Source organism: Periplaneta americana, chromosome 3, assembly GCF_040183065.1.
Source record: "Periplaneta americana isolate PAMFEO1 chromosome 3, P.americana_PAMFEO1_priV1, whole genome shotgun sequence".
In the NCBI taxonomy this organism is placed as follows: Eukaryota; Metazoa; Arthropoda; class Insecta; order Blattodea; family Blattidae; genus Periplaneta; species Periplaneta americana.
Window position 1 is genome coordinate 25,019,364 of NC_091119.1, and position 16,795 is coordinate 25,036,158.

Below are 16,795 nucleotides of genomic sequence, written 5' to 3' on the forward strand. Positions count from 1 at the left end.
TTCATTCAATTTGTAATTTCTATAATACTAGAGAAATGAATGTGTTTTCAATACCTTTGATCAATTTGTGTGTAACAATTTACAATGCTGTCTATTTATGCATTATTGATGTTGGTGATAGTGGTTGTATTTTTTTAATAAACTCACCTCGTCGAAAATATTATTGATGTCCTCATTGCCTTGAGTTAGTTCACTCTCTGAAAATAGCAAAGTTAATACACTTATGGTAAAACACAGCAGAATCAGGAAGAAAAAATACTCAGTGGAACATAGTTTCAAAAAGAGATAAGTCCACTCCTGGACAGAATAAAGTCTGATACGATTTCGTATATTTAGTGATGACCAGGCTTCGAAACTTCGGACCCGATAGAGCAGTTCAGTGGGAAATGCGCATAACGGCGTACTGAGTATAGTGGTAAAGCTTACAGTGGGTGGGGGTACTGTAGAATGAATGCCAACAAATACGCAAAGGAAAACGCTCTGGATTTGAAGGTTCTGACGAATAATTTGGTTTTCGTACAAACCTATTTTCAAACTATGTCTGAAACTATTACACGGTTAGAAAAGTCAGAGCAAGAGATGCCGGAAGCCCTCAGATTAATTGAGGAATTGACGCAGAGCATTAATGAGATACCAAATACACCGGTTACTGAACGTGTAAAACAGAAGTGGAAATCAATTTTATGTAAAAATAACGGATATGGAACATTGTGTAATGTAAACAGCAAATTAGTGGACAAGAGTCATCCGAGAATTAAAAGACTCTCTCTTAGAGACTGCAATGATATTAGGTTTCTTCGATTTGCTCCTATCAGATGATGCGACGTAGAGCGTAGCTTTTCACAGTACAAACTGTGTTTGGCAGATAACCGAAAAAGATTTACGTTTGAGACACTGAGAATGTATCTTGTAGTACATTGCAATTCGGTACTGTAACTGCACTTCCTAAAGACGACCAATAGGATAAATGAAGTAATTAAAATTGCTACATGTTTATTTCCAACATTAACACTGTGTATAAATTAAACACAAATGCTTATAAAAAACAGGAGAATAAATGCTTTTCAGATTCTTTTGACGTTGTCATTGTGTAATGTATATTTACTTTCAGAATGTCCATATGTGTGTTTCCCCATACTACCGTACACTACTCTAAATAGCAACGTTGTTACCTCAACACATCTCTACCTTTCACTACCTGCAGCGAGTCAACAATCTATAGTACATGCACAGTAAACTTATTGTATCGGGTCCCAAGTCTCGAAGCCTGGTGATGACCCACACCTTACTACATTTATACATCATCATCATCATCATCATCATCATAATCATCATCATCATCATCATCATCATCATGTCAAGCAGTAGTCCCAAAAGAACTGTTACGGCCTGAAAAAGCGATTTTCTTGCCATCTTTTCATAGGTTGACCAAGTGACCGTATCCCATTTGACGATACTTCATTATTGCCTTAGGGATCCTGGATGAAACCATTCTTGAGACGTGTTCCTTCCAGTTTAACTGATATCTGGAGATATAGTCCAGTATTGATGACACATTAAGTTCTTGAAGGATATCTTAATTTTTCTTTCGATCCCATTTGGTGTAGCCAGCTGTTCGGCGCATGAATCTCATCTCGCAAGCTGTTAGTCTGCTTTCATCTTTTGTCCTTAGAGTCCACGCTTCACTCCCATAACATAAGACTGGTCGAGCTATTATTTGATAAAGACGAGTACGAGTTGATTTTTGTACTAATGAAGGTTTTAAAACCCTATTAATGATGCCCATTGATTTGTTGAATTTTACCATTTTCTCTGATAAATCCAAATTTTCAACAAAAGAAAGTTTATATCCTAAATAACTAAACTCATTACCTCTTTCCAAAATTGTGTTATTTAAACAAATTTTGCTTGGTATTGGGTATTTACCACAAAAGGCCATTATTTTTGTTTTGTTAATGGATATTTCCATTGAATATTTTTGAGCTATTAAATTTAAATTATGTACTGACCATTGAAAATCATCTTCAGATGTTGCAAGTAAAACAAGATCAACGTTATTACATCTAATTTTAAATTTCTGTTAATAGTGACATATCCGTGTTTTGTTTCTCTAAAATCTTCCACAATGGCATTCATATAAACGTTAAAAAGCAAAGGAGAGAGGCCACAACCTTGTCTGAATCCTGAGTTTATTTCCGTCCAATGAGTTATATATATTGTATATATATTTATTTATACTCAAATCTAAAAGACAACTTTCCATGTAAAATATAGATTCAGAATTTGATGTCAAATTAAAAATGAATTGAGTCCATTCGCTTGAATGAGGGGAAAGAAGTTTGCTTCAGAATAATGTTTACAGTGCTTCCTGTAGCACAAAACAGGCATTCGTGACATGAACTAATTAATATAAAATCAATTGTTGATCATTTATTTTGAAATAAGCTGTCGATGCGGTTAGACTAATTGTGTAGTAATCTATGCGAAATAAGTAAGTGATGGAGAAATGAGTCGGTGGAAATTCTTCAGTTTCATTTACTTGCTTTTTAAATAAACGAAGTTGTTTTATTAAGAGGTTAGATACAGCTTAAAGCAGTAAAATGTTTGGAAATATTCAAAATTTTCTTCCCTCCATTACTGTATCTTGTACAATAATAAAAATTGGTATTTGTAAAACACTGTCCTTCTGCTATATGAAAAAAAAATTACGATTAAAAAAATTATTTATATATTTTTTTTTCAGAATTCAAAATGGTGGCAGTTCCCTGTGCAGTGATGAAGCGTTTCCCTCATAACTCATAAATTTGTTAACTTTTTCGTGTTCTCTCTATTTTATTTTATTGCTAAAACTCATATTTACAATATCATGCTCTCTCAACTACATTCCTTAATAAATAATATATATTTTTTTGTTTTGTGTTAGAAGAAAATTCTGATATTTGATCAATTTTAAAATGAATTTATTTTTTATCAGACAATCTATCAAAGGTAGAGAAGCTATCTTGCATCATATTGTACATATGACATGCATAAATACACAAAAAATTTAATCACAGAAAGTTGCATAGTTTTTGAGTTATTTGGGAAACGCTTCATCACTACACAGTGAACTGAATTTTGAAAACAAGAAACGTAAATATTTTTTTTTAAATCGTAAAAATATTTTTTCATATAGCAGAAGGACAGTGTACAAGATACAATAATGGAGGAAAAAAATGTTGAATATTTCAAACATTTTACTGCTGTAATCTATACCTAACCCCTTAAGCATTTATTTTTTATAAAATTTAAATTGTCCTAATAAGATAATCATTGTTTATTATTACAACTAATTTGTGTTTGTATCATTCCAGTCTTATGAGACTCGGTTTGCAGTGTTTGTTTCTCTCATACGTAGAGCTCGGATTTCCATGCACATATATGCATTCATGCACTATCATTTGACACAACATGCTCAATGAAGTGAAAAAACAGTAAAAATATGCACCATCAAAATTGAGATCTATATTATGTTAAATTTTTATTTTATTTTGAAACAACGTACGACTAATTTCTCAAAATTCTCTTCACTTAAACCAGGGCCGGGCATGAGAGCGGCTCTATTAGTCGGCCAGAGCTGCTCTCGCTCCGCAAGGCATTTAAATTCCAAGCCAGAGCAGAACGCTCACGCAGTGGCGGACTCGCATTACAGCTACCTTCCCTGCATTAATATAAGAAGAGCCACGGTTGTTCTATTCATTCAGTCTGTCAGTACATAATAGTTTATAAGGATATTACATCAATCCATTGTACAGTACAGACTTTATAACACTCTTATTAATTTAATGGAATAAACTTCGCTCTATGCACACACACAAATCATTAGGCTTATTTACATAACCTATACGCACATATTGCAATATCCTCACCACGGTTCTACGAGACAGGCGTATGGCTTCCACTTCCCCTACTTGCTGTGGACAGAGTTCATCTGCCAATATAATTAAACATCGCTTGATAAATTTCATCTTCGTTGAATGTTTTCAATTCCTTTGCAATTTCGTGGCAAATTTTGCAGCTAATTCACATAGCCGATTCACTAAGTAGGCCCTACATTATTGTCATCCTGTTAATACATAATATATAATATAATATAATATAATATAATATAATATAATATAATATAATATAATATAATATAATATAATATAATATATGGCCATAAATTAATACAACTTAAAAAAATGTTTCTCAGGTACATTATATTAGAGTATCTATTCGATATTTATATTGCATTATAAGTTATTATAGTACATTTAGTAATGTATATATATATATATATATCATATTATATATCATAAACTATAATATACTATACTATGATATATCATAATATTTGTATAATTTAAAATTATATATTACTAAATGTATAATAACTTATAATGTAATATAAATGTCAAATAGATACTCTGGTATAATGTACCTGAGAAACATTTTCTTTAAATTGTATTAATTTATGGTGTTCATTACCAACATATTTGTCATATTCAGTAGCATGTTGTGCCGTTGGATATTGAACCTCTTAATCAGTTGGAGTGTTTTATGCCAAATTAGACACTTTGCTAATCCACTGCTCTCTACGAAAAAGAATTCTTCCTCCCATGATACATTAAAAGCATTGGGAGTAGCGGGACGCTTTAGTATATGAGCGAAAGCTCCGTCTTCAAAGTTCGCCATCATACTGCAGAGTCACCACTGCACCGACACTCTATGACGTACAGTATGCTTACGTCACAGCGCTCGCAAGATCGGCTCTTTAAAGCACACAGCGCTCATTTCTCAGAATCACGTAATGTGCCCAGCCCTGAGTTAAACTCATGTGTTTATCTGAAGTACTGTACGTTCTTGAATACAGAAAATGATTTTTCTACGTCAATAGAATTGACAGGTGCATACTTAAGTGAAGAAATTTGGGACAAAGTGAAGTTGAATTGTAAGTTTTTTGCATGTTCGCTTAACCATGACCCCATCGGGAATAGAACCCACGACCTTCACACTTTGCAGCATTACGTCTAAACCATGACACTATCGCTCCCCCTAGAATACACAAGTACTTAGTCTTTATCACAACAATCACAATAAGCTACAACATCGACCGCCTTTAGATTGCTTTTCCTTCAATCCGTTACGACACAAGATCTCTTTTTGCAGTTCTAACATATATAACAACATTTCACAATTCGACACAAAAGTATACAAAATTGCAGTTTGCAAGCATGCTGCTTCTGCCTTCTCTTCTTTCAATATTTTCGTCTCGGGTCTGTAACTAGCAATAGTTGGAGGGTTGGAAATTCCAGCGTAACAAAGGGAGCTTTAGTGGAAAGTTCAAAGACTAGTTGTCAGGTAGGATGCCATGAAACCATATTATCGGTAACTTTCTTTTATTTTTTTCTCGACAGAAATAACGTGGAAATATCAGATTCTACGAAGCAACATTCGTAAAAGGTACTATTATGCAAGTTAACAATAGGGAAAATATTGGTAATATAGTCATACTAATAATTTTATGATAGTTCTTTTTCAAAATTTTTTACAATTTTACTGAGCGAGAGAAGGACCGGTTTTGTGCAGAAACTTGTCCACGAACTCTCCTTTAATACGTTGACGCAAAAAACCGATCTTCCTCTAGCTCAGTAAATTTGTAAAAAATTCCCAAGAAGAACTATCATAATATTATTAGTACCATAATATTACCAATCTTTACCCTATATGAACGAAAGCCAGGAAAAGAACATAATTGCCTTAAGGCTTGGCATTAAAATTTGTTTTCCACACAAATGTATCTGTGGTGCAGATGTCGATTCTTCTGGCCTGCATGGATTAAGTTGCCTCAAAAATTCTGGACGATTTTCCAGACACGTCATGATCAACGACATCATTAAAAGGGCCCTAATTTCCGCTGGTTTTCCTACCATCCTAGAACCCAATGGCATAAATAGTTCCGATGGCAAACGTCCAGATGGCTTAACTTTAACACCATGGTCCAAAGGCAAATCATTTTTATGGAATGCCACTTGTTATAACACCTTCGCTTCTTCTTATTTGCCCGAAACTTCCAAACTCGCTGGGTCAGCCGCTGCATCTGCTGTGACAGTTAAACGGAATAAGTATCTCGATCTTCTGGATCGATATAATTTTGTCGTTTTCGCCGTAGAATCTATGGGCCCATGGTGTTCCGAGGCGAAGTTGTTAACTTCTGATATCGGCAAGTATTTATCAGCACTTAACGGTGACTCTCGCTCTACGGCTTTCCTCCGCCAAAGAATTAGTATTGCCATTCAACGAGGGAACGCTATGAGTGTTATGGGGACTTTTCCAGAATCTAAATCGTTGGAAGAAATATTTTATTTTTTGTAGAGCTGTAGACAGTTTTTCGCATCCTTTAGTTTTGTTCCTGATTTCTAGTTTGTCCCTTACTCAATTGTTTAATTTAATTTCAAAATTGAATTAAAGATTATTTTGTATAAGACAGTTTGATATGTTTTTTAGATAATATTGTTCCAAATTAAAACATTAAGTGAAATTGTTAAGTAGGATAAAATCACTCTGTGAATTATTATTGTTACAATGTTTTGTTAGTGGTATTTACATTACCTCTAATTTGCCATGAGAATATCCATTTGATCATAATAGTCTTAGCTTAAGTAAAATATTGAGAAGTAACTGGACAGTAAGCAGTTCAGTGCAAGGTTTGTCCTTCAGTTACAAGAGGACGAAAATAGAAATAGTACATAGGCCCATTGTATTGCTAAAATAAACTTCTGAGTCCTGAGACAAAAAAAAATAATAATTTGCAATATAAATGTCTAAATATGTGTTATTAAAATAATCTGAAATCTTCAAAATATGCAAACATGCACGGAAAAAGTACAGTTATTTAGAATCGATGTCATAAAACAAAGATTTGCGAATTTTAAGAGGTGTAGTCAGTTTAAATAAAAACATGTAATTTGCATGGAAATCCGGGCTCCACTCTTACATTATTAGTTTAAACGCTATGGGTACTATTCATAGGCATTTCGCTAGCCCGCGTTACGAGCGTGCTAAACTAGCCCCGGATATTAACTGGTTACTTGTACAGGATTCATATCATATCATATCGCTAACACTGGTTTATGAATACGAAAAACGTTAGTTCGCTGATCATCCACCGGAAACCCGCGCTAAGAATGTCTATGAATATGGCCTTATGCTTTTTTCGCCTTTCCTGAAAAATTAGTATTGTGGAAAGTTGTCTTTTGAAATGATGCTTCTCTGGTATTACATAGCAAACTCAGAAAGAAGAAATACATAATGCGCCCCTGTGAGATAATTTCCAGTTTTATTACAGCAAGTCGAATTAAAGTCTGTTTCGTAACTATACACATTATTGCTGTTGTGAGACATAACAGAGGGGAGAGTCCAGCAGGAAACAAACAAACTAGAAGCGACTCTCTCTTTCTTAAGCAAGCTTTGATCTTTCGGCCCAAGGTTTCTATGGCATTGAACCAGCTGTCATCCAACTAAGAAAAATGAGTCTTGGCGGAGGATGACGCACGCTTTCTCATAATGTTCTATGCATTTCGCAACGGTTCGGCTGATATTTATAGTTCATTTTCTTGAACTCTTGTTATTCAAAAACACAGTAAAAGAAAAATCACGTTCTACGCATCAGAATACTTTCGTTTTCTAAATTGCACATAAAACGTATTGTTTGTCATCCATAAGAATACCATTGACCAAGCGAGTTTGCTCAGATGGTAGCGTTTGAGACTCGCATTCGGGAAGCCCCTGGTTCAAACCCTGTTACTGGCCAATCTGACAGGGGTTTTTCATGGTTTCCCTCAGTCACAAAGGCAATTCCCGGATTGGAAATTTACATACCACGATTCATCACCGTCTCAATTACCAATATCATAAACATTAACTAAAATTTAAAATCAGTTACATGAACACAAGCAATCTACAACGCAGAATAGAAACGGTAACAGTAACTCAACAATAGTAATAATGGCCTACTGGTATACTCACAGATCCTAAACACGCGATATGACCACATGTTAAAGCGTGTATAAATAAACTTAAAAAAGAATGCGATATTTTATTTCATAAATAATTTTTACGGTTTAAGTAGATTATGCGAAACAGAGTGCTGCATTGGAGTTAAATCGCTCGCTTGAACTCGGTTAAATGTCGCACGCTCGAGTGAGATAAGATCGGTTGTGATACGCTCGTAGTAAATAGAAGCACAGTACAAGGTCATCTCACCGATATGTCTTATCTTGTATGAAAGGCGACAGATAAGATACACATATGTTTTGCTCACACGGTAAAAATAAGACTTTATTTTCTGCGTTTATGACAAACGTTTAATGGAACAGTCAATGGAACGTACCAAAACAGTAACATGAAGTTATAAATTAAATAGTATGAAAAACTTCGATATACAGTTATTATTACTAATTAATAATTATTCAATATTTTATTTACCACATATAATATGATAGGGCCATACATAGTGTTCCACCTATATACTGCGACAATGTAGAAACGTTTTACAAAATATTATTATATAGCAGTAAATTAATAACAATATTATTACAGAGATAACGTCACAGAAAATATAATAAAACGAATAATCATGCTGCACAACTGTTACAGACGCAAAGATTGATACACTAATTATTAGAGATTATTATTATTATTATTACTAGAAAACTTGATACATTTCTTGCATTACTGTGATTGTGTTCTGCGTTTATAATAATTACATTTACATCCAATAACATCTATCAGATATGGCAAAAACAAAATCACTCCTGTGTGTGTGTGTGTTGGGGGGGGGGGGTGAAAACATTTACCTACAATATTTATATTACATTTTAAAGCAAGTTTTGTAGTTGTACTATGGAGAGGTAAGTTAAACACTGCAAAGTTTTGAAATGATAAATATCTATGATGTTACTACACAGGTCATCACTGTAACAAGAACGAATGTCTAACGCTCGGCTTATACCGTTCGAGGATTTATCGCTTGCGACAATTTTACCCATCATGCATGTGCGCTACCTATCGGATTATGCTATGAACTACTTGGCGCTCGAGCGAAAACGTTCGATACAGACCTCTTTGCGAACAATACTGTATATTGTTTTCTTCTGCAGAATGGCAGGACCCTAACTTATCGCCATTCGCCCCCGACTCTACGAGCGTGGCTTACAGATGTCGCTAATGTCAAGAAGTGTAGATCACTTAGTTCACCAGAGACTATTCAGAGTGCATCACAGGCGGTGGGTCTACGTTGCACTAGTAATGAATGATGATTTGATGATAGAGAAATATTGAAATGTCAGAGAGGAACCGCCGTACCTGGAAAAAATCCCGTTTTTGCCTGGACCACGGGCTTGCCCAACACAAGTTTTAATTTCAGGGTGGATCAACTGAATTTGAATCCCGGCCTCCCGATTCAGGGAAATTAAATGAAAGAGAGTAAGATGGTTGGGACACCTGCCTTCAACAGATGATCAGTATCCATGTAAGAGCTCACCTTTAACAATGCATCCACTAGCAGAAAAATTGAACAACCATCAAATAGATGACTCGATTGTGTGGAAGAGGATCTGAGATCATGTGCAATAATTAGAAGATTGAAAGATAAGGCAACTGAAAGAAACCTATGGGAACGTATCACTGAGACAGTCAAGGCTGGAAAACAGCTGTTGACCTAGTAATGATGATGATGATGTACAAGGAGGACAAGGTGAATCTAAGAAAGTTATACAGTCATAGAAAAAGAATAATAATAAGAAAGCGAAGAGCATAGCAGAATATAGGCTACTAATATTATATGAAGGATTCAGAACCGTAGAAAACAAGGATTAAAATGAAGTTATTACCATAATTCAACGGAAACATATAGCAAGTAATATAAAGTAATACACATTAAAACTAAATGATATGTCAATTTTCATTAAATTATGGTATTCATTTAATTTTAACCTTGGCCCATTATGCCTCTGAACCCTTCATATACAGTGTGAACCGTAAGTAATGTCATTTATTCTGGTAGATGATTCGTTTAGTAAAGACCAACAAAAAAGTCAAATATCATTTTGCTGTATTTTGAATAGTTTTTCAGAAAAAAACGTGCAACGCTGTAATCAAACTAGATAAGAAAAGACATTTACATTCACTTCTCCTTTTCGAAATCTTGAACTCTACTATTCCTTCGTACCTGTCGTCTCGCTTCACTTACCTGTCTTCCCACCACAATCTGAACACACGCTCTCGCCATGAAACAATACTAACAATACCATCCCATCGCACCTCCTCATACTCATCCTCTTTCACAATAGCCCTGCCAAGACTCTGGAATTCGTTACCTGCTAGCATCGGGGACTGTCGAAATAAAATTTAATTCAAACGCAAACTTATTAGGCACTTGGTCAGTAATTGAGACTCGTTCAGACATGGTTTCTTGTAAATAGCTCTCTTAACCTATCACAAAATATCTCAATAAATGGTAATTTCATCACTATAGAATTTTGTTATTCTAGGTTTAATTTGTAATTCAGTAAATACAAAAATATTCTTTGTTCTTAACTTCTATGATAAATTGTCTAGCTTTCATTAATCAGATAATCTTGTCGTACTTTAATTTTTATTGTAATTGTAATTGTAAATTTAATATTAATTGTAATCTTATTCTTCATATTATAGTTGTAATCCCCTGGTAGAGGGGCAGAGAAGGCCTGATGGCCTTATCTCTACCAGATTAAATAAATAAATGCTACTAATACTAATTAGTAGGTAGTACACATAAGGCTGTGTTACTCTGTACAGCTCCTTCACCTGGCTTGTTATGAACAGGGAAGTTGAAGGTCATTGCCATGTACATTGTTTTTAAACTCGTAAAAAAATTCAGATGATAAACCGTTTAATTTTTGTGTTTAATCTGTACTAGAGAATGGAGAATGAACAATGCTCATTTCACGTTAAACAAACTCTTGGAAAATTTGAAATAAACTCTACAACCTAACTTTAATTAAATAATCAGAGAATACAGACAACAAGATACGCTTATTTTAAACTAAATGGAAAAGATTAAGAAGTATTTCTACACTCCCATATCACCTGTTAACCTCTAGTTACATGTTAGTTATAGTTATAATCATATTTATTTATTCGTCTAATGGCTAGTACATGATATTTACTATCATTGACTGAGCGAAAAACAAGAAAGTGGTGAACAAAACTACGGATTAAGTAATTAAAAACATTCGGGCTCTGGCTTCCCAGTAGCGGTCGAATTCCTTGGAGGATTTCAGAGCAGGGCATTTTGCAAGATGTTGTCTATCCATGTCTTCCTGTTGAGGGCACAAAATGCAGGATGCTGATGGCAGGATGCCAAGACGATTGAGGTGTTTACCCAGGATGTCATGTTCAGTGTTAAGACGAAAGCTTGCAACTGCTAGTCTTCTGGGTTCAGGAGGTACATCCTTCAGTAATTTCCTACGTTGTTGCGAAATGTTTATGTCCAAGTCTTGTTGGTGATTATTTTTTTGTAGTTACTTGATATATTGTTTTACTGAGCTAAACAACAAAGGTTTCCGTGGGTTTGTTTTGAGATTGGCACCCTTCTTAGCTAATGTGTCAGCCTGTTCATTCCCATGTAGATTACAATGTCCTGGGATCCATTGTAACAAAACTGTTTTTCCATGTTCTTTTAAAGTTGCAAGTATTTTCAGACAATTATTGATTTGTTCTGTGTAGGGGTGGTCAGTTTTATTTATGGACAAAATGGCTGCTTTTGAGTCCGAGATAATGACGGCGTTTGTGAATTTATCCATATGGAATAATCATATATCCTACTTCAATTGGAACACATGTTCTGTAGTGGTGATTAAATAAATAAATAAATGAATGAATAAAGAAATAAGTAAATAAATACATAAATAAATAAATGAATAAATAAATAAGCAAATAAATAAATTAATAAGTAAATAAATAAATAAGCAAATAAATAAGTTCATAAGTAAATAAATAAATGAACGAATATATATATATATATATATATATATATATATATATATATTGAATATTCTACAAAACGTTAACAATAATGGTGCTTATTTGACATTATAAAAACAAGATTTTAAAATATTTAAAGCTCTACAGGCTGATTTTACGTAAATCGACGGAATTTAAAACATTATTTTTAAAATCTTCGATTTAATTTTAATTTAATTACTCGGTGAACACAATCAATAAGAAACGTTTATTTTACGTTATACAAATCTACTTAATGGTTATAAAAACTCCGTTTGTCGTACTGCAAGCATTTTCTTCAGGCAATTAGAACTAGTTCCGACCCACTTTAATTTTTAAAGTAGTAATCGGTTAACTTACAAGAAAACAAATTTCTCGAACAGTCTTTAAAAGCAATTTTATGTGTTATCTTCACATTTCTCGTTACCTTACCAGTCCTTCGTACACAGGAGCTGTTTAGGGTACCTGTTCATACGTATAACTGCCTCTTTCTATGTAATAACATTCACAGCGTTGTCAGAGTGCATTACGTTTTAAAATTCCTTTGCAAAACGAAAAGTTTAATCTGTTCAGATCAAATCTCTGCACATTTAAAGGACAAAATTAAAATTTTTCAATAATTTATTATAATAAGACACTGCTGTCTTAAATTGACTGAGTATGTTGGGAATTAATTCAATAGCTTTCCCAAAATACGCTGTGAAATGTTTCATATTTTTTTTTTCGAAAAGGATGCAAAAACTGGCAAAATTGTATTAAACTTTTTCGTTTGAAATATTTCAAAGAATAACCCTTGAAATTGATGACATTACTTACGATTCATTCTGTATTATATATTCTAATATAAGATACATTTTAATATGATCTGTGTAAACTTTTTATCATAAGAATGTACATACATCATAAGATGTTAACTCTTTTAAATGTCAATTCTACTATCACATTTTTAACTTAATTATACTTTTTTATATTCTCTTATAGTATTTTTAATTAACATAGCATATATAGAAGACATAATAATATTGGTTATAAATTATTATACCATTATATTTTTAACTTTTCCAATTATTGAATGACTTAAATATCACTATTCAGACATCTCATATTTTTCCATTTGTCATTAATTTTTTAAATATAATTAAACATGAGATTAATTACATTTGTTTTCGTTTTGCAGTCGTGGTAAATAGTCACTTAAGATGGAGAAGCATCTCCGAAACATGTCTGACTATAATAATTTCTTTAATAATTTTATTGTATTTGTTAGTGTTCATATAACTGTAATATATCACCCTTAATGTATCTTATCAAATCTATGAACACTGCATAATTGACCTAACATGTGTGTTTTATCTTTAAATATATTCTAATACTAGCCGTACCCGTGCGCTCCGCTGCACCCGCTAGAAATAAATATAAAGTAATTACATAATTAAAATAGGACATTTGATTCAGGGAACATTCGTGTTTGATAGAAGGATATATCGTTTAATATGTTACTTAATTTAAATTGCATCCAAATAATTAAAATGCGATCATTTTGGTCCAGAGACACTCATTTGGTGCAATGACAATTCCTTTAACATGTTTCTTAATTTTTATTACATGCAACCATAGTTTAATGAACATTGACATCATTTAGATTTAATGTGTATACTTTATTTTACTTGTTATAAGTTTCCATTGAATTATGGTAATAACTTAATTTTAACCCTTGTTTTCTACGTATTCAATAAATGGCACTTGGCCCACAATGGTTGTGAACCCTTCAAATAACTTAAATTATATTATATTATATTATATTATATTATATTATATTATATTATATTATATTATATTATATCAGAAGTTACTGTAATAACATTATAGCATTATATCCATCTAGAGAAACTACAGTTTCCAATGGTGAAATAATAAGTAATTATACAAATCGGTTAATTTAGCTTCCGATATTACTTCAGGCAAACACAGAAACATTCTCTGTAGGCTATCTTTCATAGCTTTCGATTGTTGCTGTCCAAGGCCCCTTATAAACGAAGTCATTTGTTTTTAATTCATTACACGGCCTTAGATGGCAGTTATTTTAATTTTAAAACTCATTTATCTCGTTAAATATCAGTCCTATCAAAATTTTTCAAGGAATAAAACTTATCGCAAATTATTTTTAAAGAAACGTTTGTTATGTAACATTTTTCACAAAAATCAATAATAAGCGAGATATTTCGATTTATTTAATTCAGACCCCCTAATAACCCCCCTTTTAAATAATGTATTTTGAATGCCATATAGCCTAAAATCTAAGTTACAACGAAGTTAATTTATATTCCAATTTTAATCGAAATCCGTTCAGCCATTATCGCGTGAAAAGGTAACAAACATACAGACAGACATACAGACATAGAAACAAAAATTTCAAAAAAGCGATTTTCGGTTTCAGGGTGGTTAATTATATATGTTAGGACCAATTATTTTTGGAAAATCGAAAATTACCAGAAAAATTTCGGCTACAGATTTATTATTAGTATAGATAATTATTACAATGAATGCACATTTACTAACCTGCCCAGCTGGGTCGAAATAATTCAATGCTTATATTACTTATGGATTCAGCAATAACAAGAACATGTAGCACTAACAACAGCTGCACTGTATTTTTATACATTGGTTAGAGACGCGCACTGCACGGTGTTCTTGCATCGAACAACTTGGATACGGAGTCTGTCGGTGCTCTGAAAGTTGCACTCGGAAGTTGGTAAAATCTAATTTATGCCGAAGCCACACATAATGAAATAAACTCGTTGGCGGCGACTGTTCTGGTGCTACTGATGTCACTCCATTATTGGATTGCTATCACTGGACTCTGCATCCGGTCATTGCCACACGCAATAGTGTAGTAAAGGCGATGCTGTGTATTGCAAGCTGGATAGCGTTGCAATAGTTATAACATTATTTCTAATGATCTGATATTTAAACTTTCGGATATGTCTATCACTCAACTGACGACTTCTCATTAAATATACCGAAGTTCGATTCCAACAAACAGTGTTTTCTGTGGCTTCTAGTAGTAGTAGTAGTAGTAGGTTTATTTTGCCTGGCAGAGTTAAGGCCATGAGGCCTTCTCTTCCACTCAACCAGGTTTCAATAATATACATGAAATACAAAATTTGATTACAAAACAACACAAAAGAAAGTACCTTAGAAATTACATAAAATATATAGACAAGATCAGTTACATAATATAAAATTACAAATAGTCAAGATCGGTTATGTAATATATAAAATAAAGTAGAAAATTACACATAATCTAAATCAGTTACATAACATAAAGGGGAATATACACACTCACACACACACACACAAACACACAATTTATAAGACCTAAAATGCCCCAGATAAATACGACGATTAATTCACTTGAGATATATTATACAGTTAATATACTAATAGGAGAATACATGTGAGTTACAAGACATAAAATGTTGATTAGAAAATTCGTACTAAATGGCATACAAACACAAATGATTAAGAAATATATCAAGATAATAAAAAAAAAAAGAAAAGAGAAAAAAGAAGAAGAAGAAGAGAGAGGAGAAAAAATAACAACTTGGTCATTTAAGACTATTTAGAAACTTCCGCAAGAGTCTAGATCTGTTCATTAAAAACATTTCTAAGTGCAGTGTACTTAAAAGATTTTAGACTCCGACTGCTCCTGATTTCCTGTGACAAGGAATTCCAGGAACGAGCTGTGTGTATTGTGAAGGAAGCAGAGTAGAGAGATGTTTGATGGAATGGAATTGATAGAACATGGTTATGCTGTGAACGTGTATCACGGTTGTGGTGGGATGCTAAAAGTGTGAAGCGAGGAACTAGGTAAATAGGTGTGGAATTATTTAAAATCTGATACAGCAAACAGAGTGAATGAACTGAAAGTCTCTCCCGTAAACGAAGCCAAGGTAATTGAAAGAAATACTCGGAGACATGATCATAGCGACGGCTGTTAAAAATGAAACGAACACAAGCATTATGAGCACGCTGAAGCCTCAATGACAATTCAACACTAAGATCACTATACAAAACGTCGCAATAGTCAAAGTAAGGCATCACCAGGGTCTGTATCAAGATCTGTTTCAGTTTAGAAGGAAAGAAATTTTTCAGTCTTTTCAGTGAATGCAAGATTGAGAAAGTTTTCTTACAGACATATTTTACCTGTGCATTCCAGCTGAGATTCGAGTCGTAATGGAAACCTACTGAATGGTATTATAGTATTATTTAAAGTCACTGGCAAAAGTGTATTAATGCTGATGGAAGATAGTAATCTTTGATGTCCTAGTAGAATTACTTGCGTTTTCCCGGGATTAAGGTTCAGCCCGCATTTTCTAGCCCAGCTGCTGATTAACGTAAGATCATGATTTAATTTTGATAGGCTATCATTAAGCTTCTACAGGGTGGATCAAAGAAACTGGAGGTTTTTAAATAGAAAAATGAAACTTTAGATATTGTACTAATTTAAATTTTATTATATGGAAATACACAGGTTGTAACTTTAATAATGGCAACTATTTATTTATTACGAATATACAAGTTATTCATAGATTTCAAAAAGGCATATGACTCGGTTAAGAGGGAAGTATTATATGATTTTCTTATTGAATTTGGTATTCCCAAAAAACTAGTTCGATTATTTAAAATGTGTCTCAGTGAAACATACAGCAGTGTCCGTATAGGTCAG

At 33.2% G+C, this 16,795-nt stretch overlaps 1 protein-coding gene across 1 annotated transcript in view; it reads right to left on the reverse strand.

Annotated features, from left to right (window-relative positions):
- The window catches only part of LOC138695860 (uncharacterized), a 138,139-nt gene extending 123,275 nt beyond the window's left edge, over nucleotides 1–14,864 (reverse strand). The window contains exons 1-2 of the mRNA XM_069820154.1: nucleotides 14,626–14,864; nucleotides 148–197 (exon numbers count right to left, since the gene is read on the reverse strand). Of these exons, the coding sequence (XP_069676255.1) occupies nucleotides 148–197; nucleotides 14,626–14,728 (153 nt within the window). The 5' untranslated portion in view covers nucleotides 14,729–14,864. The remainder of the gene's footprint in view (nucleotides 1–147; nucleotides 198–14,625) is intronic.
- Between the last annotated feature and the right edge of the window lie 1,931 nt (nucleotides 14,865–16,795).